Source organism: Lissotriton helveticus, chromosome 1_1 (genome assembly GCF_964261635.1).
Source record: "Lissotriton helveticus chromosome 1_1, aLisHel1.1, whole genome shotgun sequence".
Lineage (NCBI taxonomy): Eukaryota > Metazoa > Chordata > Amphibia > Caudata > Salamandridae > Lissotriton > Lissotriton helveticus.
The window spans coordinates 1,100,807,321-1,100,834,721 of NC_136057.1; the positions used below are offsets into that span (position 1 = coordinate 1,100,807,321).

The 27,401-nt window shown below is 48.1% G+C and overlaps 1 protein-coding gene across 6 annotated transcripts in view; it reads right to left on the reverse strand.

Moving 5' to 3' along the window:
- The window catches only part of TBC1D15 (TBC1 domain family member 15), a 607,052-nt gene that overhangs the window by 369,143 nt on the left and 210,508 nt on the right, over positions 1-27,401 (reverse strand). For all 6 annotated transcript variants that reach the window (XM_078678245.1, XM_078678222.1, XM_078678231.1 and 3 more), the window contains exon 6: positions 20,344-20,443. In XM_078678245.1, the coding sequence (XP_078534371.1) occupies positions 20,344-20,443 (100 nt within the window). The remainder of the gene's footprint in view (positions 1-20,343; positions 20,444-27,401) is intronic.

Sequence of the window (27,401 nt, forward strand, 5' to 3'; positions counted from 1 at the left end):
CTTCTGGAGCAATAATGTGCACCTTTTAGGATTCCCAGAGCGGGCGGAGAGGACCCACCCTGAGCAGTCAGTGGTGGCCTGGATCAGGGGTACTTTAAGGCCCGATGGACTGTTCCCTACATTTACCATCGAGAGAGGGCATCGTGCCGTGGCAGCTCCACCACGACCTGGAGCTCCCCTGAGAGCAAGCATCTTGAATTATTAAGACCGGGCCAGCATTCTTAGAGCAGCTAGATACACGGACAAATATGAAAATCATAAGATCTCCATTTACCCAGACTATCCGAACAAGGTCCAAGGTGCCTAAAGACATTCCTGGAAGTCATAGCTAAATTACGCCCAATACAACTTTGTTATATGCTGCTGTACCTGGCTTGGGTGAGAGGGCTGTCGGGGAGCAAACTACACTCTTTTGATACACCTTAAGATGTCTGGTGCTTGTTGGAGGTGTGGGACAAGGTTCCCAGGGACCGCAGTGGCTCCTGGAGGTCTGAAACAAGAAGGGGTATGCCGCCACACAGGAGTTCAGTTTGGGAGAAGACAGGGGACCACGAACTTGTTCTTATCGATCTCCTGAGGTGGCTGATCTTACTAGGGTGAAAATAAAAGAGGATGGCAACATGGCTCTGGTTTTTCCAGAGCCGCAGCTTGAGATGGGAGAGACTTCCTTACAGCAAGAGGAGGACGTGCTGCCTGCGACCTCTGCTAACAAAGGCATAATGTCTTGAGGATCAGGACCCTCATGTGTAGATTGCTTAAACCATTGTGTGTTCCTTTACAGGAGGGGGCAGCCCGCATTTAATCAGCTGTATGCTGCTGTTGTAGTAAGTGAGAGAAAGGGTGAGCTGATGAGTCTTCTTGAAATTTTCCTGCAACCACTATGGATGTATAGCCTTTTGCGAAATCTGTGGGGGTTACCATCATTGTGAACCACCACAATGCTTGCGGGATTGTTTTGCTGGGTGACCTCTGCACAATTGTGGTAGGTGATAGTTGGGAGGGGTTGGGTTAGGCTGTACGTCCTGACAGCAAGAATACATTTGGATTTCTAGTGTGGCGATGTTATGCTGTATGTCTGGGGTGGGGGGTGGGAGTTCGATAGATCCTTCGGTTGGGGGGGTCAATAGTTCACAACAGTTCACATTGTTACGTGGAATGTGCGAGGGCTTCAATATTACACTAAGCGCTATAGGGTTCATGCTTTCCTCGGATGCCATAGGTTTCAAATTGCTTGTTTGCAGAAGACGCACCTTGGGATTGTGGAAGCACAAAAATTACAGAGGAAATGGAGGGGTCAAGTGTTTTCTACCTCTTATTCTTCCTATGTCAGGGGAGTGGTCAGTTGGGTGGCTCCAGGGGTCGCCTTTAGCCTCACCTACAGTGAGGCGAATGTGGAGGGGAGACGTACTGATTCAGGATACCCTTGATCGAAAGGAGATTACACTGTTAAATTTGTATGCTCTCAATAAGGATGACAGGTGCTTCTATGAGGGGTTGCAGGATGTGGTGTTGGGTATTGTAAGGTCCCCCATTCAATGGGCAGGTGATTTTAACTGTGTTTTGAACAGAGAGGTGAATCGCTTTCTGTCCCGGGGTGGTACCAAGCGTCTGATGACAGGACCTTTGGAGAGAGCGATCCGGAATTTGTGTCTCCTGGATGGGTGGCGCATATTACACCCTGACGGTCGAGATTATACATGTCACTCTTGCACTCCTAATACTTACAGTCGGGTCGGTGGTGGGTGGGTTACAGCACTCCCGGATCGACACAGTCGCACATATGATCAGGTTACTTGTCACATGACTTTGCAACATTATTGGCTCTGGACTAGGGTGGGAGGCTGGATGGATGTCGAACATGGCATATGCCCTCTGATTTACTTATTGAAACTACATGCAGAGAAGACTTACGGACAGCCATATAAACCTATACCACTAATAACTGGAGGACAATGGAACACCAGGGAGGTCAAATGGAGGGCCCTAAAGGCGGTAGTACAGGGGAATGCATCAGTACTATTTGTGGAGGGCGCAGATGGCTAATAGGAGATTTGAAGACCCTGGCAGACCTACAAAAAAACAGGAGGTAAGTGCAGAAACGCTGGCAGCCCACAGGGAGGTTTGCACCCTTTGGGGAGGGGGTGGACACTAGATAAAACAGGCCTAAAGACCTATTGGCAGTTGTTATACAGAGAGGGTGACAATTCAGCTAAACTCCTGGCATAGATTCACCAACGGGGAACAGAGATAATCACTATTGTGTGCATCCGGAATATACAAGGTAATTTAAAGACAAAGCAGCGGGATATCCTGATAACCCTATTGGAGAATTTTAAGTTGGTCTACCAAGCGGTGCCACTGAATTCTGAGGGTAGGAAGCACAGGTTCCTTACCAGGGTGGGGCTCCCCAAGCTACAGAGGGAGGTTATGTTAGAGTTAGAGGAGGAACGTACTGTGGAGGCGGTACGTGCGGCCATTAAGGCGTTAAATAAGTACAAGGCCCCCCAGAGGTGATCTATTCTGTGCAGAATTCTATCATGCTTATTACTGGACTCTTAAAGAGAAATTCTTAGAGGTTTATTATGGAGTTCAGAAACTTCATTCAGTACAGTTTTGGCTGTGTTAAATTTAAGAATCAAATGTTTCTTTTTTCTATAGTATTGCTTCCAAATTGCCTCCCCTGGGATTTGGAGAAACGACTCCCAGAACTCTGTTCCATGGGAGTGTTCTAAAAAACAGTTTACTAGCTGTACTGTTTGAAGCAGGAACTTAATGCAGGATTTGTGCTGGATCATTCTTTTGCTAATTTCCTGACTTGTTTTGCCGATATATAGTTTATCACATGGGAAAATGATGCCACAAACCGCAATTCTAGTTTTGCAATTTGAACATTTAAATTGTTTCCAAGAAATGCCATGGTGTACAAATGTATCTCCTTCAACAGCATAATTGCAAACAGAACAAGAGCCACATTGGTGATGACATTGGATTGGGTCGAGATTCCAAAGCACGAAAAGCATCACAAGCGAGAGCCACCTTGGAAACACTAGTGCGCAAAACTGCTGACATTTTGCGTTTTCTACAGAGGTAAACCGATCTAACCAAGGCTCTCACCACTGCTCAAAGAGTCCTTGCACAACCTCCAGATGGATCATCCACTAGGGACCTTCGGCTGAGTTCATCCGCTCTCGTGTTTAAAGAACCGGCCAGATGCTGAACCACCACGGTAATGCCCTGCTGTTCCAGCCAAGTGCAGAGACGCAAAGCCTCTTGACACAAGGTCCATGACCCCACCTGCCTTGCTTGTTGCAGTACCACATGGCAGTCATATTGTCTGTGAACACCTGAACTATCCTCACCTTGATGGACGGCAAGAAGGCTTTTAGTGCCAGCTGGATTGCCCGAATCGCAAACAGGTTTATATGGAGCCGGGTCTCCACCTGAGACCAAAGTCCTTTGATCTCCACCTCTCCCAGATGGCTGCCCCATCCCACAAGGGATGCATCTGTCACTACTGTGAGGCCTGGATGGGGACAGGAGAGGGGTCTGCCTCTGACCCTAACGGGGTTTGATAGCCAACACTGCAGTTTTTACGCAGTGGCCTATGAGATCTGGACAAGGTTGGTGAGATTTCCTCGATGATGCGCCAATTGGAACTTCAGGTCCCATTGCAGAGCCCACACGTGCCATCTGGCATGGTCCACAATAAGGATGCAAGAGGCCATGAGGCCCAGTAGCCTCAGTCATTCTCACCGAAATCCAGGATAGAGGCTGAAATATCGGTATCCTAGTCCAAATATCCTGGACTCACCGGTCGGGAGGCTAAGTAAGAGACAGCACCATGTCCAGACCTGCTCCGATGAAGGGGAGCGTCTTCAAGGGAGTCAGGTATGACTTTGGATCGTTGATAGTAAACCCCAGCGAATGGAAGAGGTTTCCCGTAGTCTAGAGATGGGAGACGACTGCCTGGGAAGAGCCAGTCATCAACAACCAGCCGTCCAGATATGGGAAGACTAGAACCCCTGATCTCAGCAGATGAGCTGTGACCACCTCCATCATCTTAGTGAACATCTGCGGGGCACTGGTGAGGCCAAAGCAAAGCACAGCAAACCTAGTGCTCCTGGCCCACTGTAAACCGCAGAGATTGATGATGGGCCGGCAGGAAGGGAATGAGGAAATAGGCGTCCTGCAAGTCCAATGCTACCATCCAGTCTGCCGGGTCTAGGGCAGACAGTACCTGAGCCTGCGTGAGCATCTTTAATTTCTCCTTCTTGAGGCAGTAGTTAAGGGCTCTGAAAGCAGGAAATAGTGGGAATCGCAACCACAGCCTATTTCTGGCCCGGGACCCCTCTCTACAGCTCAGTTGGCCAAGAGAGCCTTGACTTAATCGTGGAGTAGCGCGAGATGATCATCCGTCAGCCGATCGGGAGTTGGAGGCATAGGGGGAGGAGTATTCTTGAAGGGGAGGTATTATCCCCTTCAAACTATCTGCAAAACAAACCAGTCCAAGGAGATGTCGCACCAGCAGTGAAGGGGATGGCGCATCCTGACACCCACTGGACGCTCGTGACCCTGAAGGGCCGAAATAGTAAGGTTTTGCGGTGGAGGAGGGGATGGTGGTTGGGCTTGACTTCTGGCCTCCCGACCCATCGAGGACGGGATGAACCGCAGCCACGGAGCCACAGACGTTGCTGAATTTTGGGAACCAGCTGGCTGGAATAGGATTGGCACGATTGGAAGACCCCTCCGTAGCCACGAAAGGAACGGAAAGCAGATGCAGGCTGGGTTGTAGTACTGAGGCCCAAGGATTTGGCCATAGCCCACGAATCCTTGGAGCGCTTAAGTGCTGCGTCAGCCTGGTCTCCAAAGACACGAGCCATCAAAAGGCATGTCCATAAGGTTTGCCTGGAAATTACCTGAAAAGTCATCCTCAGCCAAGCTTGGTGCCTGATGGCCACCGTCAAAGAAATCGGTCTGCGCAGCAGGTCTGTAGTGTCCAAACCACAGCCGATTGCAAGCTTTGTTGCATCTCTCCTGTCTGATATTGCTTGGGAGAGCAGGATCCGGTACTCTGCCAAGACCCTAGGCAGCACCTGCTTAACCATATCCCATATAGAATGGGATTAACTGCACAAAAGGCATGCTGTGTTGACCACAATGCAAGGGTGGCGGAAGAGAAACTTTTCTTCCTAAAGGTCTCCAGCCATTTAGATTCCCTGTCCAGAGGGGTGGAAGCGAACGCGCTGTGGGAAGTGGAAGCCTGGACCACTAATCCTTTGGGGGTGGGGTGGGCAGAGAGGAAAACTGGGTCGCCTGGTGCAGGGTGATGGCGGCGGGCAATCGTTCTATACACAGGAGCTCCTGTGCTGGGTTTGGAACAGATGCCCGGAAGAACGTCCGTTAAGGCCTCGTTAAAAGGCAGCAAGGGTTCCGATGAGAAGACACCAGGCTGTGGGACCTCGGTCAAGGCATTCGCCTTGGTCACCTTTGTAGGAAGCTGCAGGTCCAGGACCTCCGCAGCCCTGCGTTCCACCAAAACCCCCTCCTCTATAGCCAAGTTAGGGGGAGAGAGCATGCCAGAATCTGGGGGTGTGTCCAGGCCACTGGCATCACCCAGCTCCTCGTACCAGTCCATGTCCTGGGGCTGCAGGATTTCTAAGGGGTCCTGCTCCCCCTCCCAATCCTCTTCCTCCAATCCTAAACCTTCAGAAAGGGGCTGGTTAGATGGTATGAAGCCATACGGCTTAGTTGGCACCGGTCTCGATGGACGCTAGACTGGCTCTGTATTGTCCGGAATGAGGATGAGGGAGGCTCCGCTGGTAGGGCGCCAGGGGACCCGAAGACCTCAGAGTCAGACGCACAGCTGAAGAACGTTGATGTGAAGTGCAACCGGCATCGGTGCGGACCCAGGGACAGGAGGAAGTGGCGCTGGAGCTGAAGGCACAGGGTCACGGGATCTCCTTCACCTGAACCTGCAGGGCCCTAAGGTGCACAGGCAAGGTCAGGCCACTCAATCACGGCGCACATGGCGTCAAAAGTATTCAAGTTGGGGTGGGGTCGCTCCTGCCCCTGGAAATTGAGGGAGATGCGGAGTCGACCGAGGTGCCCGCTCCGCGGAACGGGGCCTAGAACGCCGATGCTCCTCCGTCTCGCTGCGTGGCGGATGCGGCAAAGTCAACGCACACTTCGACATCTTGTGCCCTTTGTGGTGCCTCTTACCTGATAACTTTGATGAAGAGGACTTCAAGCCACCAGAACGATGCTCAGCCCTTCCTCGCGAGCAAGAATGACGAGGCTACCTCTGTGGAGTGTGCCGGGCTGCAAGCAGCTTCAGGGACCGCTCCCTCAAGGGCTTTTGGCGCCATGGCCCGGCAATCAGAGCATGACTTTGTGTCGTAGTTACACTCCAGGCACCAGAGACACACGCGATGGGGCTCTGTTACCGACATGGCACAGTGACAGGCACCTAAAAGCTTGAACCCCGAAGTCTTCCTACAGGACATTCCTAACACGGAGTAGTTTCTGTCCTGTAACTCCAGTTCTGTAGAAGGGGTATCTCTGTTATAGTCATAATCTAGTGAATAGTCCCGCCCATGTGCGTGGACCCCGGAGCAATCAAAAATAATCTCTTACAGTGTTGAAAAATGCAGAACTGCACAGACACTTAAGAGAGAATTTAAAGACAGATAATGCAGCCTATAAAAGCTACACTGTCCAGTACTTCAACTAGAAATTCCACCACAAAATCCACAAAACAGCAAAGCCTGTACAGATTTCCCTTGCTTTAACAGCAAACACCCTCTGGAATGATAGATAGAAGAACCTGGACAGACAAGCCCCATAGGCTGCCATTATGTGGCTCAGAATAGGATACTGTCCCTTTAAGAGAACCTTCCAGAACTTCACAGTATCCCAGAATGCACTGCAGGTCCCATTTAGTTTCAGTTCTTTTTGAAGGCGTGTCACGGAGCCGGGCTTCCTGACCTGGACGAGCTCCCTGACGCTGTCGGACGGGGTGTGTCTGCTAACGTCTCTTCCTTTACACCCCGTCCGCAGGATCCCTCTGACGTCTCATGGGCTTCCCCGGCCCTGCCTCCAGCTCGTCAGCTTCAGTATCCAGCCTCCATGACGCTGGGGGCGTTCCCGCCGACTACATCTGCACCCGACCAATCCGGCGCCTGGACGTCATCCTCCGATGGCCAATCAGGGGAACTGGGGCCGTTTAAGGAAACCCCGTTTCTCTACTGCAGCGCGGATCCTTCGGAAACGGAGCGAGTAGACGAGGAAGACGCCGCCAAGGAAGAAGAAGGAGGAACCGTCGTCGAACCGCTGTTGAGCCCCCTGGAGCCGAGAGTCGACAAGCCAGGAGGCCAACGTTTCCATGAGCCGCCCCGCCACACTTCCAAGGGAGAAGTGTGGCTACACAAGGTACGAGGGCGTTTTCAAGGGTTGTTTTCCTCACGGGGTGGGACCGGGTAGCCTGAGGGTGGACACTCTTGCCGTACCCTGTCATCCTGCGCAAATAGACAGCTACAGATGGTGGTAGAACCCTGGTGTTCCCTCACTACCCTACCCCCCTCTCATTCTTTGTATATATCGGATCTCGGCCCTAACGTGGCTCTTTTCTGTTTTGTTTTCTCTTTCGAGTAACCATCCCTGGAGCAAGCCGGCCTTCTCTCTCCTCGAGGCACAGACTGGAAGTGATGACCTCGACAGTTCGCCGCTAAAGGGACTCACGACCTATGTTCATTGTACTTTACCCTTGTTTTGCTTTAAACCCAACCGGTGGTAGAGAAACTCTGAATAAAAACCCGGTTAAAGACACCTCTATATTTGTGACGGCTCTCCTTCCCCCGACCCCCATTCCCACAAGTGGTGCCGTGACTCGGATCCCTCAGTGAACCCCCCCATTCGAAACAGAATGGAGACTCTGTTGACCCAAATGGAGGCTGACAGAGCCGCGTTTACTCAAGCTATTCAGACCCAGTCCGACAACCTTATGAAACTAGCGGAAGGACAAACACAATTGATGACTGTGATAGGACAGGGAAGGACTTCAGCTCCCCCTCCAGGCACTGTTGTACCACTACAAAAATTCAGTCCAGGCGAGGACCCACTGGCTTTCTTTTTGAACTTTGAAAGAGCGGCAAGAGCCAGTTCCTGGCCTGGGGATAGGTGGCCCTTCTACTTGGCGCCCTTGTTGATTGGCGAGGCCCAGGCAGCTTATCAATCTGTAAACCGTGATGGAACAACGGCTTATGCTGTCGTGAAACAGTATATCCTCGACAGGTTGGGGGTGGACGAAGAAACCCATAGACTCAGGTTCCGTCACGAAAAGGGTACACCCGGGGATTTACCCAAAACTCTGTTTTTCAAACTAAAAGAATCAGCAGACTTGTGGCTCAAACCCCAGGAAGGAAACGTCGATGCCATAATGAACAAGATCTATCTTGAACAGTTCATTGAGTCCCTTCCCTATAGCACCCAGAGGTGGCTTAAACAACATGCCGGTTTAACCCTAGATCACGCTATAGAAATGGCGACTTGTTATGCAAGAGCCCAGGGTAGGCCTTATACGAGGGAACCAGAGAAGAACACCAAGCTGTTGCCTCCCATCAAACCTGAAAAAAAGACATTCCAAAAACCCATTCCTGAACCTGTGAAAACACGGTTCCAACGACCTGAACTGCCTAACACCGGCCCTCAATGTTATGATTGCGGTGAATGGGGCCATATCGCTCGCTTTTGTAGGAAAAAAAAAGAAAGAGAAGAAGAACCTATGGACGTGAGCTATGCCCCCAGGTCCATCCTGTACGCACAAGAAACCGGAACCACTTTCTACGTACGTGTCTTATTGAACGGTGCCAAAGTAAGAGCGTTGTTGGACTCCGGCTGCAAACAATCTGTTATACGAAAGGAGTTGGTAGAACAGGCCTCTCTCCTTCCTGGGAGAAGGGTCAGTATCCGTTGTGTCCATGGGGACGTCAAGGAGTATCCTGTGGCAAAGGTCACGTTGACAACGCCCTCAGGGACACCAATGGACGTAGTGGTGGGGGTTATGTCTAGTTTACCAGAACCTGTAATCATAGGGACAGATAACCCCACCTTTAGTACTCTGTTGTTAGAGGCTCTTCACCACCTCTCCCTTCCTAGCGAAGCCTTGTTAGCCGTAGAGCCATGGGCCATGGACACTCATTTCAGAACAGCCCAGTTAAATGACGCCAGCCTTAGCAATGCATGGCAGGTTGCCCAAAACAGACAAGATCCGACCACCCGGAGTTATCCCACCTTTGTTGAGAAAAATGGTCTACTGTATAGACTCGCTAAGGCGGACGCCGAACCCCAATTGTTGGTCCCGCATAGCTTTCGTGATCAAATCCTGTTCTTTGGTCATGCGCATCTGTTAGCTGGCCACTCAGGGGCAGAAAAAACTGGTCAGTCCATCTTACGCCATTTTTTTTGGCCAGGCATTTATGCCCAAGTCCAGAAATATTGCCAGGAGTGCAGGATTTGTCAGAAACGTAATCCGTACACTCCTCCACCTGTCCCTCTGATGCCCATGCCTATTATAGGTGTTCCCTTCGACCGAATAGGGATGGATCTGATCGGCCCTTTGCCGAAATCCTCCCGAGGACATCAGTACGCCTTAGTCCTAGTGGATTACGCCACGAGATATCCCGAGGCTTTTCCGCTTAAGGCTGCTACGACCACCACAATAGCCCAGAGGTTGGTTGAGGTCTTCTCTCGTATGGGTTTTCCGAAGGAGATCATTACCGATCAGGGCACTCCTTTTGTTTCACGGTTAATGCAACAGGTGTGCAAACAGTTAAACATCAAACACATCAAAACGTCTGTGTATCACCCACAAACAGACGGGTTGGTTGAGCGCTACAACGGCTCCCTTAAGTTGACATTAAAAAAACTGTTGTCAGGTGACGGGAAGAACTGGGACCAATTGTTGCCTCTGGCTCTCTTTGTCCTTCGCAGCCAGAAACAATCCAGTTTAGGGACTTCACCGTTTGAACTGCTGTTCGGGAGACCCCCCAGAACTCTTCTGGAAATCACTAAAGACAGCTGGGAGTCTGTGGGAGCACAGGAAGCCGAGGCCCTGTTAGATTACACTAGGCAGTTACAGAGCAGGCTCCATAAACTACGGACCCTGGCTCACGACCACTTAGCAGTGGCACAAACCAAACAGAAAACCATCTATGATAGGGGTACAAAGTGGAGAGTATTGGACATAGGCGATTGGGTGTTAATCCTCTTGCCTTCCTCTACCCACAAAATGAGGAAGGAGTGGCAGGGGCCCTTTAAGGTTTTGAGAAAAATAGGACGCACGACATACTTAGTACAAACGGGAAGAGGTAAAACCCAGATGTATCACATCAATTTATTAAAAAAATGGTTAGGTACACCTCCTCAGGATGTCCATGTGGCGTCTCCCGTTTCCATTACAAGTCACACCGTTGGTGATGCTCCTATCAATCCTGAGTTATCCACTACCCAACAAGAAGAAGTGACCGCCTTACTCATGTCTCATGCAGCGGTCTTCTCTGATCAGCCGGGCCATACACACTTGGCAGAACACTGTATACCTACTCTTCCCAATGTGGTGGTAAAACAAAAGCCCTACCGCATCCCCGAGGCGAGACGCAAAGCGTTCCAGGACGAGGTTGACAGCATGCTGAAATCCGGGATCATAGTGCCTTCCCACAGCAATTGGTGCTCTCCGGTGGTCCTGGTGCCAAAACCTGACGGCAGTATCAGATTTTGCATCGACTTTAGGGCAGTTAATCGGGTGTCTAAACAAGATGCCTACCCTTTGCCTAGAGTCGATGAGCTGCTGGAACGCCTTGGTGAGGCTAGGTATATAACCACCATCGATCTCACCAAGGGGTATTGGCAAATACCTCTCGCTCCTCAGGATAGGGAGAAAACGGCGTTCTCCACCCCTTCTGGACACTTTCATTTCACGGTACTCCCCTTTGGGCTGCATGGAGCGCCGGCAACATTTCAGAGGGCCATGGATACACTGCTGGCCCCTCACTTACAATATGCGTCAGCCTACCTGGACGATATTGTGGTGTTCAGTAAGACATGGGAGGACCACTTACAACATCTTGGGAACATATTAACCGGTCTGAAGGAGGCCAATCTCCATATTAACGCAAAGAAGTCCCGATTTGCTTTCCAGCAGGTCAAGTATCTCGGGTATCTCTTGGGGGATGGAAAGATTAAACCTCAGACTGAGAAACTGGAAGCGATCAGAGCAATACCCTATCCCTCTACGAAGAAAGAACTCAGGGCCTTTTTGGGGTTGGTGGGTTACTACCGTCGCTTCATTGCCCAGTTCGCAGGACTGGCAGGACCCCTCACTGACCTGCTTGGGAAAACCACTAAATCTGCTACACTCCCCTCTCCTTCTATTGCGCAGTCTTCAGCCTTCCAGGCTTTGAAGGACGCCTTGACTTCCTCCTCTGTTCTGGTGTCTCCTGATTTCCTCAAACCGTTCATACTCCAGACGGATGCCTCTGGAGTGGGTATTGGTGCAGTACTGTCCCAGGAGGATGTGAACGGAGACGAGCGGCCTGTGCTCTTTATCAGTCGCAAACTGTTTTCTAGAGAGCAAGCTTATTCCACTATCGAGAAGGAATGCCTGGCTGTCCGCTGGGGAGTGGAAAAGTTGAGGTACTATCTCGAGGGGAGGCCCTTTGTGTTATATACTGATCATGCTCCCTTGACTTGGCTCCAACGCAACCGTGGGAACAATGACCGCATCCTGCGTTGGTTCCTGGCCCTACAGCCTTACCAGATTGAGGTCCGTCACAGGAAAGGTTCCCTGCAGGGCAATGTGGACTTTCTCTCCCGGTATCCGATTCCCCCCGATCGGGTCAATCCTGGGGGTGGGATGTGTCACGGAGCCGGGCTTCCTGACCTGGACGAGCTCCCTGACGCTGTCGGACGGGGTGTGTCTGCTAACGTCTCTTCCTTTACACCCCGTCCGCAGGATCCCTCTGACGTCTCATGGGCTTCCCCGGCCCTGCCTCCAGCTCGTCAGCTTCAGTATCCAGCCTCCATGACGCTGGGGGCGTTCCCGCCGACTACATCTGCACCCGACCAATCCGGCGCCTGGACGTCATCCTCCGATGGCCAATCAGGGGAACTGGGGCCGTTTAAGGAAACCCCGTTTCTCTACTGCAGCGCGGATCCTTCGGAAACGGAGCGAGTAGACGAGGAAGACGCCGCCAAGGAAGAAGAAGGAGGAACCGTCGTCGAACCGCTGTTGAGCCCCCTGGAGCCGAGAGTCGACAAGCCAGGAGGCCAACGTTTCCATGAGCCGCCCCGCCACACTTCCAAGGGAGAAGTGTGGCTACACAAGGTACGAGGGCGTTTTCAAGGGTTGTTTTCCTCACGGGGTGGGACCGGGTAGCCTGAGGGTGGACACTCTTGCCGTACCCTGTCATCCTGCGCAAATAGACAGCTACAGATGGTGGTAGAACCCTGGTGTTCCCTCACTACCCTACCCCCCTCTCATTCTTTGTATATATCGGATCTCGGCCCTAACGTGGCTCTTTTCTGTTTTGTTTTCTCTTTCGAGTAACCATCCCTGGAGCAAGCCGGCCTTCTCTCTCCTCGAGGCACAGACTGGAAGTGATGACCTCGACAGTTCGCCGCTAAAGGGACTCACGACCTATGTTCATTGTACTTTACCCTTGTTTTGCTTTAAACCCAACCGGTGGTAGAGAAACTCTGAATAAAAACCCGGTTAAAGACACCTCTATATTTGTGACGGCTCTCCTTCCCCCGACCCCCATTCCCACAAGGCGTAACACGCCAGACCTGTAGCATTCCTTACATGAATATCTCTCTCCACCGGGGAGGAAGGCGGGCGCTTATGACTATAACAGAGATACCCCTACTACAGAACTGGAGTTACAGGACAGAAATTACTCCTTCTGTAGTATAGTCATAATCTAGTGAATAGAATGGCAAGCCCATCCCCACACCAAAGCGGCGGTGGAGAAACGAGAAATAACACCACTATTGTGCGAACAGATTTTGCAGCGAAGCCTGCCCAAGCCGAGCGTCTGCCCTGGCATCAGTGTCCAGGCAGTAATGCTTAGCAAAGGTATGGACCGACTTCCAAGTGGCCGCCGTGCAGATTTATGCAATGGGAACATTACGAAGCAAAGCCGTCGTGGCAGCTTTGCCCCTGGTGGAATGAGCCTTAGGTTTACCCCCTAAGGTCTTATTAGCCTTTTGGTAACACAATTGTATGCAGGACACAATCCACCTCGAGATGGACTGTTTAGAGGTAGCAAGACCCGTCCTGACTGATCCATAATTGATAAACAATTGGTCTGACCTACGAATATCTTTGGTTTTATCCAGATAAAATTTTAACACCCTCCTAACATCCAGGGAATGGAAAGACCTTTCCGCTGGAGACGAAGGATTCTGAAAAAACGTAGGCAAAGTTATAGTCTGGTTGACATGAAAATCAGAAATAACCTTGGGAAGAAATTTAGGGTGAGTACGCATAACAACCTTAGCAGCATGAAATACAGTATAAGGTTCTTGGCAACACAACGCCTGTATTTCACTCACCCTGCGGGCCGATGTAATGGCCACGAGGAACGCCGCCTTCCAGGACAGGTGTTGTAACGAAGCCTTGTGAATAGGTTCAAAAGGCTCCTTCATCAATCTGGACAGCACCACATTAAATTTCCAGGAAGGCGAAGGAAGCCTGACAGGAGGGAATACTTTCTTCAAGCCTTCCAGAAAGTCTTTGATCACAGGGATCTGGAAGAAGGAAGTCTGTGAAGGGCATTTCCTGTAGGCAGTCAAAGCAGCCAGATGAATCTTAATGGAATGGACATTAAGGCCAGACTGCGCCAGATGTAGTAGATATGGAAGGATGACATCTTCCTTGCATGTCGTAGGGTCATAGTTCTTAGACTTGCACCAGATGCAAAACCTCTTCCACTTGTAAGCATAAGAAGTCCTAGGGGAAGGTCGCTTAGCCTCCTTCAGTAAGTCCATGCAATCCTCTGGGAGATTCAGATGGCCATATTGCACTATCTCAGGAGCCATGCCGCCAAACTCAAAGACGAGAGGTTGGGGTGCATCATCCGCCCCCCGAACTTCGTGAGAAGGTCCGGCCTGCACGGCAGCTTCATGTGAGGAAGGAGAGACCGGTGAAGCAGGTCCGTGAACCACCACGGTCTGGGCCATTCCGGGGCAATCAGTATCATCCGCGCCCTGGACTGGGACAGCTTGACGAGAACCGTCGGAATCAGGGGAATGGGTGGAAAAGCGTACAGAAAGCTGTTCGACCAATCGATCCATAACGCATTCCCCAGCGTCCCCGGCTGGTAGTACCTGGAGGCGAAGTCTCGGCATTTGCTGTTTTCGGCGGTGGCGAACAGATCTACCTCTGGAGTTCCCCACCTTGCGAAGACTTCTTCCAGTACTTCGTTGTTCATGACCCATTCGTGGTTTTCCTGAATCAGTCTGCTCAGTTCGTCTGCCTGAACATTCTGCACACCTGGCAGATGGGTGGCCGTTATCGTCAGTCCTCGGGCCAGAAGCCAGTGCCAGATCGCCTGCGCCTCCTGCGACAGAGTGCGCGATCTCGAGCCCCCCTGCTTGTTGAGGTAATACATCGTGGTCGTATTGTCCGTCTGTACAAGCAGAGAGTTGGTCTGGGAGGACGGGTGAAAGGCCTTCAGCGCCAAGTGAACAGCTCTGAGTTCCAGGAAATTGATGTGGTACGTGGACTCTGTCGGGGACCACGTCCCTTGAATCTGTAGGTCTCCGGAGTGTGCTCCCTATCCCTGGAGAGAAGCATCCGTCACGATAGTCTGAGTGGGAATGTCCTTGTGGAAGGGAACCCCTCTGAGGAGATTCTCCGCTGAACACCACCACTTCAGAGACTGAAGAGCATGCAGAGACAGTCGTATCTTGTCGTCCCAGGATCCTCCCCTCTGGTCCCACTGATCTTCCAAGCACTCCCGCAGCGGTCTCATGTGCAGCCGCGCATGTGGCGTCAGGAAGATGGAAGAGGCCATCGATCCCAGTAGAGAAGACACCGTCCTCACTGTCGTAGATGGAGTGGTCATGAGAGCTTGAACCTTCCGAAGGAGTGATAATCGTCGCTCCTCCGAAGGAGACACGCTTGCCGACAGCGTATTGATGGAGGCTCCCAAGTACTGAATGCACTGGACCGGAGTCGGGACAGACTTGGACATGTTGATGTGCAACCCCAGCTTGTTCAATAGAACGCATGTCTTCCGGAAGTGCACTTGAGCTTCAGAGAAGGAGGCCTTGATCAACCAATCGTCCAGGTACGGGTAGACAAACACCTTGTTCTTCCGCAGGTGTGCCGCCACCACTGCCATGCACTTCAAGAAAGTCCTGGGCGCAGACTTCAGCCCGAACGGAAGTACCGTGTACTGATAGTGATTGGTGCAGACTTGAAATCGCAGGAACTTCCTGTGTTTGTGTGCAATGGGCACATGGAAGTATGCATCCTGTAGGTCTATGGCACACAGCCAGTCCCCCCTGTTGCAGCGGAGGATAAATCTGATGCAACGACAGTATACGAAACTTTTCTCTGCGAATCCACTTGTTTGCCTGTCGCAAGTCTAGAATGGGCCTGAACTCGTTCTTGTCCTTCTTGCGGACCAGAAAGAACCGGGAGTACAGACCTCTTCCTCTTTGAGACAGAGGTACGTCTTCTATCGCCCTTTTCCTTAACAGGATGTCGGCCTCCGCCTGGAGTTCGCGCAGCTGATACCGCGAGCTGACCGGAGGAATCGATGGAGGAGGGCTGGTGAACCGAAGACTGTATCCATTGCAAACAATATTCAGCACCCACTTGTCCTGAGTAATTTTTCTCCACTCTGCCAGAAAAAATTGAACGCTTCCCCCCACCGGAGCGGGTAACGGATGAAGGGGAAGTAACCGCTCAGGGTCGAGACCCGGCCGGGCCTTTGTTCACAGTAGAGGACTGCTGTCCACCTCTACCCCTCTGGCGTTTTTGAAAGGGTCTCCGGTACTGCTGCTGTTGTTGCTGCTGCTGTTGTCCCGAAGACTGTCCTCGTCCTTTCCCCTGCGAACCGAACCGTCTCTGGAACGGGCGGTAGGGCTTCTTTTCTTTGGGCTTCTCCAAGCCCACAGCCGTCAGGGTCTCCGTCTCAGCCTTCATGCGGGCCATTTCATCATCGGCATGTTTTCCGAACAGTGTTTCTCCGGAAAAGGGCAGATTGGCCACCCGCTGCTGTGCCTCAGGCTTGAGTGACGTCAGTCTGAGCCAAGCATGGCGGCGCTGGTTGACCGTGACAGTAACCATGGGCCGCCAACAGCGAGATATCCGCTGCGGCGCCGATGATCTGGTTTGAAACCGGCATCCCTTCCTTAACTATTTCTTGGAAGTCCTCCCTCCTGTCGCGTGGCAGAAGGTCCGCGAACTGTTCCAGGGAATCCCACAGTACACGGCCGTACCGCCCCAGCAATGCCGAATCGCTGAAGGCTTTCATAGTCGTGGAAGAAGTCCCACAAGCCTTCCTGCCAGCCGAGTCAATCCAACGGCTCTCTTTATCGGGTGGCACGGTGGAGGACTGGGAGGTAGAATGTAACTTCCTGGCCGCCGTCACTATCACGGAGTCTGGTACTGGGTCCATCCGCAGGAAGGCCGGGTCCGAATCCGGTGCCCTGTACTTCTTCAGAAGTCAGGAGGGAGCGGCCTTCACCACCGCAGGCGTAAGGAACAGCTCCTCCGCAGGTTCGACCAGTCCTGGCACCAATGGCAGCAGAGGGCGAGACAGATGCTTCTTGTGAAGTGTCTCGAATATCACGGACGTCGTAGGTGTAGCAGCCGTCACCGTGATACCCAATTTCGCAGCCCCCCTCAGGAGAACCTCCTGGAACGTGCTGATGTCGTCTACCGGAGACACCCTAGTCTCCGGGGAGTCCGATAAGGTAGGTGAGTAGGAGCGAGTCCTAGAGGAGCCAGTACGGGACCTGGATCCTCGCCTCCTATGGCGATGCCTAGATCTAGTGGAGGACCTGTGTCTACTCCTCGATCTTCCTCTCCGTCCGGAGCGCGACCGTGATCTCCTAGTTCTGGGACGCTCTGCCGGCTTCCCCGGGGCGGGCGTCTTGGGCTTGGACGGGACCTGCGGCTTAGGATTCCCTTTGGGAGGGGTCGGAAGCCTGGGCAAGGAGACCGACCTCGGTGGAACCGGGGGCGGCCTCTCTGGCACATGAGGCCGAGGCACCGGTGGAGGTGGTGGAGGCAGAGGAGGCAACGGAGGAGGGGTCGGAGCCCTCGGAGGGAGACCCCTCGGCAACGGAGGCGGGGGTGTAACATGCTTCTGTGGAGTATACACCTCGAAGTACACCGATCCCGGTGATCCGCCTTCCTTTCCAGATCTGGACTGTGGATAGCCTCCCACAGCATCAGGCCTATCACCACGATTCCTCGACGTCGAAGAACGGTGACCAGACGGCGAGCGTAGGCCCCTCGACATCGAGCGCCTCTTCGGCGTCGTCCATCTTCCATGCCTCGGCGTCGACCGTCTTCCATGCCTCGACGTCGATCTCGTCCGCCTCGACGACGACCTCTTGCGTCTAGACGACGACCTCTTGTGCCTCGACGGCGACCTCGACCGCCTCGACGGCGACCTCTTCCGCCTCGACGGCGACCTCTTCCGCCTCAACGGCGGCCTCGACGATGATCGCCTCCTCTTCGCCGACGGCGAACGGCGGTGTCGCCTCGACGGCGAGCGCCGACGCCGACGAAACCGTCAAAGGAGACTTCGACGGCGGCCTGTGTAACTCCCTCGATGTCGACGTTTCTTCGACCCAGAGCCCTGGGAGATGGGGAACAGACCGTAGTCATCCCTCTCGACGTCGTGGTCAGTGCCACCGACCCCGACGGAGAATTGGAACGTTTGCTGGTCTTCCTGCCCCCGGGGAGCCCCCCAGAGGCCTCAGCATGGGCAGAAGAAGCCCCTCCAGACCCACCTTGCGCCTTCAGCCTTCTTTTCTCGAGGCCCTGAAGCCTGATCTTCTGTCTTTCCTTCAGGGTCCTGCCTGAGAAGCCTTGACAAATCTCACACTCCTCAGGGATGTGGGAAGAGGGAAGGCAGAGGATACCCACCTCATGGGAATCTGATTTTGCCTTCTTCCTGGAGCACTCCGGGCATTTGTCAAATAATGCAGGCATATTTGACATCAAAAAGGAGCAAAAACCAAGAAGAACAGCACTAAAGTACTTTAGAAGCACTCAAATCGAAATTACAGTGAAAAAACACCAATAAACCCTTGAAAAGGGAGAGCTCAATGCTCCAGGGTCCTGCTTGCAGGAGACGGAAAAAAGAACTGAAACTAAATGGGACCTGCAGTGCATTCTGGGATACTGTAAAGTTCTGGAAGGTTCTCTTAAAGGCACAGTATCCTATTCTGAGCCACATAATGGCAGCCTATGGGGCTTGTCTGTCCAGGTTCTCCTCTCTATCATTCCAGAGGGTGTTTGCTGTTAAAGCAAGGGAAATCTGTACAGGCTTTGCTGTTTTGTGGATTTTGTGGTGGAATTTCTAGTTGAAGTACTGGACAGTGTAGCTTTTATAATCTGCATTATCTGTCTTTAAATTCTCTCTTAAGTGTCTGTGCAGTTCTGCCTTTTTCGACACTGTAAGAGATTATTTTTGATTGCTCCGGGGTCCACGCACATGGGCGGGACTATTCACTAGATTATGACTATACACAGAGATCCCCTACTACAGAACTAAAGGAGTCGACAAAAGGTCGAAGAAACTCTGTAAAAAAGTGACAGGGGCTAGCTCTCTTCAACGGATCGGCGCTGGCTGGAGCGGAAAGAAAAGAACCAACGTCAGTGCGCCGGAGTGGCGGTTATATCGACAAAGTGGATGTCATGACGGCGACGAACATGACTCCTACAACGTCGCGAGGAGTCGAATGACGCCACCTACTGGCACACAGAGATACTGCTATCAAAAATCTTCCGGACGAGCCCGACGCCTGGAAGTTCAAATGTAAGGAAACTGCAGCTAGATGTCTCTATCAGATACATATTTTTGAAGCAATTAATAGTTTTTAATCGGTCAATCTGTAATGAGAGATCAAGTCTGGAACTGAGTTTTATAATCCTCATATATGTAATGTCATTTAAGATTGTGGTTAAGATGCTGGCTTGGTAAAACTAACAACCTAACAAATATAATCATGGTGGGCTTCAGTGTAACCTGTAATAAGAAAAGCCAGAATGCTATTTTTTATCTTTCCACTGGATCTTTTTTATCTGCAATGCTATTTAAGAAAGAATAACCGTAGTGAAGTATGCTTTTAATTCCAGGGAATGAGTAATCTGATTACATATGTCAGGGAAGATATAGATCGCTACATTGGAGGCAACCAAAATTAAATCGAACAGTTGTTAGCTAGCGTATCATATTCAGTCATTAAATAACTTAGCAACAAGATGGAAAAGGAGTTCTGGTGCATGTCTAGGTTATACATGTTCTATAGAAACTACAAACTATATCTTACCTTGTCCTTGGTATGAACTCCGATAAGAACATTGATCTTGCCATTGGTGAATGTCTTTGGATAAGAGAAGTACTTTCTATTGTGTTACTGATTCTGTCAATGATCGTAAGGTTCCTCATAAGTGTACTTCGCATTAAGAAAATAACACATTTTTTGATTAATTGGAGCCTATCTACTTAAGGAAGATTTCTCCCAAATATTGTTTTCACTGGGCATCTGAAGACCAGCCAGACCAAATAGGTCTTAGAAAGTAGTCTATCATGAAGGCCATATACTGAGCACTACTTGATATACAATATGAAAATAATTTAATGTGGCACAACTAAGTGTTACTCAATTGTTTATGCACCAAGTACTCTCATCACAACCTCAATAACTGTGTGGAGGTAAAGGGAATTTGCATCTCATGTAATTTTACAACTTATAATCATTTTTAACATTAATTGCTACCTGACGTAAATATTTTTGCAATGTCTAGACAAGTATACTACGGCCACTCTATGTTGACTGAAACCACATATGTAATAGAAAGGTATAGGTAAGTATTAAAGTCACACACTACTCCTTGCAATATATAAACTGATTAAGGGGGTGAATGCACCTGGTGTTTAGATTTCATTCACAAATTTAAGTCCCTTACCAATTCTGTGCAGAATAACATTTATGATGAGGGTGGGCTAAAGTGCAAAGGAAATACTTAGTAACTGAAAGTTTAAAACTAATTGTGTTTCATATTTTTATCACCATTGCTAGTCAAACCACACAGACCTGTATTAAGCCAAATGCAGATTCATCAAGAAAATGTTCAAATGATTGAGAAGACCTCTTAGGTAATGTCACAAGAAGAATTTTGGCATCCCCCTCCGATCTGTAAAACAATCAAGAAAACATCACATACCTCCTTTTCCAAATAACACATTTTGAATTGAATCAATTAATTCTACTTTAAACTTCAAACGGATATGTGACAGTCACCAAAATCCACTATTACATAGGTTATCAAACATTAACAAATTACTATGCCGTATCTTGCTATAAGTGGAGGCTTGCACTGCCATGTTAAATAAACATCATTAAAGCCATGTCTAATTAAAATATTGGTAAATGCACATTTTCAATAGAGCAATCGATTAACAGTTTCAAAAGCCAGTAACAAATAACAGTCATCGGCAAGGGGCATACACATTGGGCTTGTTTCTACTTTCCCTTACTTGTGCGAGTGCAGAAACATATAGTCATATCATGACACAATGATCAAGCGTATAATAACCCATTTTTCCTCTCACACAGTCAAAAGAACAAGCCTATTTATTTATACATGTAGGACAAAGCTGGCTATGATTAGTTTCCATTACATAGACTACACTAGATATTCCTTCATCATGTCTAAGAAAGGATAGTTTTATAAAGAAACTGGACATTAGGTAATCAGACATTTTACTAACAGATGTGTCATTAACTGGCAGCTAATAAAGGTGAAAATTGTAGCACTTCAAAAGACATTACACTCAAAATGAGGCTTCAAATTAATTGATTTATTAATGTATTGAGTAAGTGAGCAGAGAAAGAGCACAGAAGAGTGCTTAGGAAACTGCTTTCTGGACAAAAGTTTTAAAAGATCAGAAAACTCTGGTAACCCTGCTGTTCGTTCGTTCATGCCACCCATCTTTGTTTACGCAACTGCCTGTTTATCTCGGGCACTTTGTTTGGCAAACCTCTTCAATATCAAATTTAGGCAGGATTAATTTGATAAAAATGGCCATACATCCGAAAATGACCTTTCTTTTTGACACCTTTCCTTTACATTTTAATAAACAGGGGATCGACAAACTTCAGCAAGCAATTAATTTATTTGTATGGGCTTATAAGTCCACGAGGATAGCTTGGAAGAAGCTCAGGCGCAGGAGGAAGAAGGGGGGCCTAACACTCCCAGATTTACAGTACTACGCTTAGGCATTCCAGTTATTACATGCAAGAATGCTGTTAAAAACTCCAGATCATACAGGGACGGGGGGCATGTTTTCTGCTATGTTAAAAGAAGGGAATCTCCCCCCAGGATGGATTTCTGTTCAAATATAGTGACCAGAAGTTCTTTAAATAGATCAGGGGGAAAGTCTTGCTGGGGATGGCTCGTATATGGGCTAAACAATGCACTGGTCTAAATTACTTTTTGAGTCGGGCTCCCCTATGGGACTCTCCAGGGGCTCCAGATTGTCTGAAAGATAAGTTAACCACACCACTTATGACAGCGGGATTGAATGTGTGGTGGGACCTGGCTTCTGATGGCTCCCTAAAATGATGGTTATCACTCCAAAATAGATTAGAGGGTGGTATGTCTAAGTTTAAGTTTAAATACCTACAGCTGCAGAGTTGGTCTCAAAACCTTAAAAAACCTATAGGCGTAGGAAACATCCTGGAGGAGCAATTAGTAATTAGGCCAGTGGGGAGGAAGGAGGTCTCCTTTTTTACTGGCCTGTAGAAGAAGCCATAGATGGACATTTTAAACTTGCTGAAGAACTATGGGGTACCCTCATGCCAAATGAATAGTGGGAAGATTTGTGGCAAAAGTCCTTCAACATCTTATATGCTACTGTTAAACCTGCCTGGCTTAAAAGGAATCACTATTTTACCACCCATAGGGTTTATTTGTCTCCTGCAAGACTGTCCAAAATAACGAAGGGTCCCCCTGTCAGCTGTAAGAAGTGTGGCCTAGTAAATGTTTCAAACAATCATATGTTCAAAGGCTACCTTGCGATAACTGAATACTGGGGGAAAGCAGGGGTAATTATATCGGACATTCTGAGATTCCCGGTTCACATCACTCGTCCCTTGGGCCTGCTAGGGGGTTCCTCTTCTACGTAATACTGCTGGCTAGGAGAGACATTTGCAGGAAATGGGTAGATGTCACAGCCCCCACACATAGAATGGCTGTCCTCCTTGTATAAGACCTCCAAGATGAGCTGGTCAGATTGAAGAGCAGCAGGAAAAAAGCAATATGGGATTGTTTATTGAAGTGGTCTTAGTCAAATGAATTGCCAATTATTAGACAATACCCTTTGTATCCTACGATTAAGCATCCTGGAAGCTCCTTGACTGTGTTGGGCCCTCCTCCAAGTTCCTACAACCAGTTGGCCAACATAAACAGTCTTCGGTCACAGGTTATCAGAAGAGAGCGAAACCAACCCCTAAACTTAGAAAGGGGGACAGTGACAGTATGGGGGATTGTCGTTTACCGGTAGGCGGGTGTTGTCTCGCGGTTCCATTCTCGACGCCTACGTCTCCTTAAAAGCGAGTACCGGTAATAGACATCCTACTCTTTGTTCACTGAGGTATGAGACGAATGAGGATAAAAAAAATTTCCCCTGAAGACATGTTTAGGAGGCCACGATGGCTGAGGCCGCACTATTCCTCTTGCAAACTCAGGTGGAGACACACATGGCTTTAGCTCTTATTTGTAATACAGGCATGTTTCGTACCCTCATATCAAGATGGCCTCCATCAGATGTAACTGGAATAGCTGCACTATACTTAATCTTTTACATTTTCAGGATAAAACTTCATCTGCTGCCGGTACGCGCGGATTCATAATCATTAGGCAGCACCTCAGGCATCACTAGGCCCTAAGGAGGTGGCTCTCATCAGGCAATTGCACAAGCTTAAAGGCACACCTGCCCCATACAACTGGGAGTACCACTACTCAACTGGTTTACCTGATGGAGCAAGGTGGCAAAACAAAATTTAGTGTACCCCTTGTTGAAATCAATGTTCCATAACGTTAATATTTACTAATGGTGTGTTGTGATGAAATAACCAAAAATAGTTTAAAATGCACATACATGAACACGAGGGCATACTAATTTTGCTTGCATGAAGCAATATAATCAACTAATTTGTGTCGTTATTGTGTTGTGAACTAATGCATAGCTTAATAATATATAAATAAATGCAATGTGAATGTGTTTATTGTACACGTTATTGTGCTGAAAAGTCGTCGGATATTTAAGTATGAAACGCATTTATGTGGCTTACCTGCTAGGAAATCACTAATAGGGAAACATTAGTATGGTGGGAGGTAAACAGAAGGGTTTCATTACCATAATTAACATGAATTTATGTTTGTTTCTATGATAGTTCCAAAAGTGGCCTCTGAGGCCTACAAAATCTGGTTACTCTGGCTAACTGTGAGCAAGTGCTGGACTGCGCATGCGTGTCTGAAGCCTGCCAGCTAGTGTGAGCTGCTTGTACTCGGATGGAAAGTTCAAGGCTGCTTTGCCCTGAAGTTAGGATGATTGCCAAAATATGGACATTCGAGTGTTCTAAACGTGAGAAAACAGACCAATGTTGCGAGTCAAGGAAGTGACCAGGCCAAAGACTGTTTTAAACAATGAACCATTATGATTCTGCTGATTCACCGTGAATATGATGTTGTAATGGTGAGGAGATGCTCACCCACCCCAAATTGTCCAATCAGAACCCGAATTGGTGATGTTCGATGCTTTTTAGATAGATTAAGTTAGGAAATTAGTGTATAAAAACCCCTGATTTTGCTTAGAGGGGGTCGCTCTTTCGATTTCCTCTCGAAGTGCTGTCGGAATGCAGATCGATTCCTGGATGTAAGATACTTTAATTATTTTCTTTGTTTGCTTTGCAGGACTGAAGGATAAGATGAGGGCGTTAGTTAGGGATGTTATGAGAGAATGAATTTGGAACTATCTGTTCTTTGCTAAACTTTTAACTGACTTCTAAATAAAAGACTGTTTTCTGAGCTCTAAGTAAAATGATCATTCTGAAATAAAGTTTAAGATTTATACTTAATAAAGAATTAATCAATGCTTAAATGTCAGACATATTCAAGTTTTGCTTTTAATAAAATTGGGAAATGGAATATTAAAGCTGGTCTTGTGATTTTCCTACACCTAATTTTCTTTCTAGCAGATCCATTGCCACTATGGTAGTGCGTCTGAATAAAATTCATGTTTGGATAAAACCATGGTAAAGTGTATAAAACTGTAGGTGTAAATAATAACTGATTAAATAGGTTTAGACAGACACTCCACCAAATGTTACAGCATTACTCCTTTGTGTTTCACCAAATTCCTTGAAGCCAGGTTTAAGTGAATAGGGTAAATGTGCAGTGTATGGGCCCCACTGACAAATGAGTGTGTTCAGAGGTTTCAGGGAAATGGTAAGTGCTGATTAAAATGATTTTTGGAGTTCCGCTGTAGCAGTTTTTTCTTGGTAGCAGAGTAGTGGTTGCTAAGGAAATTAGCTAGGGTTATGTATAAAATACTATATAGAATTTAATGTACAGAATTATGACTAACATTTGTTGAGTCCGTATTATGTTATATGTAGTTCAGAAAAGGCTTCCAAGTGTTGCGTGAAGCTAGTGCCTCTGTCTGCAGGCAGAGGAAGTGTGGCAAATAAAGTTGCACAGTGCATTGGTCTGTTTAAAAAAAAAAAAAAAAGTATCGTCGTATACTGCGGTGGTATGGTCGCATATCACTGTTTAGAGACATTAGGTGTGAAAGGATAAATGTATAGGGAGGACAGTCTATTAAATATTAGCCTTCAAGCACAGGGATCATTGCGTATCCTGATTAAAACTTACTGCTGGGAGAGTAATAGAACTCAACCCGAGCTTGATAGAAGGTTAAAGGAGTGGCGTCTACTTTACTGACGAAAGAGGAATTCTGAGGTGGGCTAGAGGTAAGCGCTGCCTACTGGTGATACAGAGTTCATGTGTATATGAATAGGGATTTCTGTTTGAACGTGTGTAAATGAAATTGCAATATGCGTTCTGGTGAAACTCTGGGATTGTCTCTAAGGAGGTGAAAAAGATATCTGTATGTGCTTTCCTGGAGAAACGAGTTTGTTATTGCCTGATAGAACGGTAAGGTAGAGGGAGTGCTACTTTATCGGCGAGTCTAAAAATTCTGTGGAGATAAGCGTTGTCTACTCCAGTTACAGAATGCTTGTATGATTGCGAAATCTATCACTTCATTAGTGAAACAGGCAAATGGTAATGTTTTGTGTAAGTTACGAACTGATTTTGTAAAATATCTTGTAAATACGGCTTTTGGAAAAAACCCTGTAAAGGAGGTGTCAGCTAGCGCTGCAGAAGCCGGAGCGCTGGTGACGTCAAAAGTGTTGCGCTGGGATTGGTCCTCGTGACCAAGACAGAGTAGGAGCTGATTGGTGCATCACGAAAAACAGCGAGAGCTATTGGTTGAGCACTATAGTGACTTATCTTATTCTAATTGGTGCGCTAGTGCAAACCGCGCTGTGATAGGTTGGTGTTACGGAACAGCAAATAGGGAAGTGTGCGATCTTTTGAAAGACAGAATTACCAGAAAAAAATTCTTATTACTATTATGACAAAGACAAGAAGAAACCTTCATGGTTTAAAAAATTAAAAAACATGTTTGTAAAAGACAAAGAGGTAGTTACGAGAGAGGGAAAAATACTTCATTCACCAAAAGCACCTGCTTCTTAAATGATATCGAAATATGGTTACCATACGTGTGTTTGGTTGGAGAATTGGGTACGGAATACCAAGGATAATGGTGTGTTAGCTTTTCCAGAAGGAGGATCATTTGATTTGGCAATTCTGAGAAATTTGAGAGACAAGATGATGAAGCTTGAACCGAGACCTAGACCAACACAATTTGAAGCATTGGTCGAATGGGAAGATGAGATGCATGAACTGGAAAGCGAGAGGTTGAGCAGGCATATTAGACCAAGAGGTAGAGGTCGAGATTTATGGGGAGAAACACATGAGAGTAGAATGCGTAGATGGAGAAATGGTAACATGTGTGATGGCATGTATCCAATCAGACTAGTGGAAGAATATGAAGCACGGAAATGTACAGAGAAGAAAAAGAATGCAGAGACAGGGAATCAAAGTTATGGTGAAAGCGAATCAGAGGATGCTGTGTTGGAAGAAATATTAAATAGGAGACCGCCACCATATCAACCAGGTTCTTTATGGACTACCCCGTATGCTCCAATAGCAGATGAGAGAGTTAGTGAAACACCGAGACCACCATCAAATTTCCGAGATTTCCCTGAGAGAGTAGAAACGAGGTATGTCCCAAGTACACCAATAGAAGAAGCTAGAATTACAGATACTCCTGTACGAAGTAATAACTCGCATACAACTGTGCTAAGTGCTGAAAGGCGAAATGATGTACAGCCTGATATTTCTGATTATGAACATTCTGCACATGAACTGATTCAAAACCTTACTAAGAATATGGAAGCAGTAACTGTCCCAGTAACAATAGGACCTGTGATACCAGTATTCGAAAATCAAAGAATAAAAGAGCCAAGTTTAATAATTCCATTACAACTGAGTCTGCAGAAAGTAAAAGAGAATATGTATCCTGATTTGTCAGAAATAAGGCAGAATGTAAATGTAAATCCACCAGAATTGACTTTTAATTAAAGTTCGTTATGCAGATACCCGACAGGAGCAGAATCTGACTCTGCAACCCCAGAGAAGTGTAGATAAAATAGATTTAACACAAACACCTATAGGACCATCAGATAAAGAATTGGGTGATTGGATTAAAACTTTGATATTAAAAGAGCAAGAATCAAAAGTGCTGGATTTGGCCAAATTAAAAGTAGATATGGAAGAATTAATAATTGGAACTATTGGAACAGACACACTAAAAACATACCAGGATGATGAGCTCATTTTTTTATGTAAAAGCATAACATGGAAGGCGAAAACAATGTATGATCAGCTAGAAGAGGTGGCAAGTGAATGTGGAATAGAATTTTCAAAAATAAAATCATTGCAGAAGACCTATCGAGTAGAT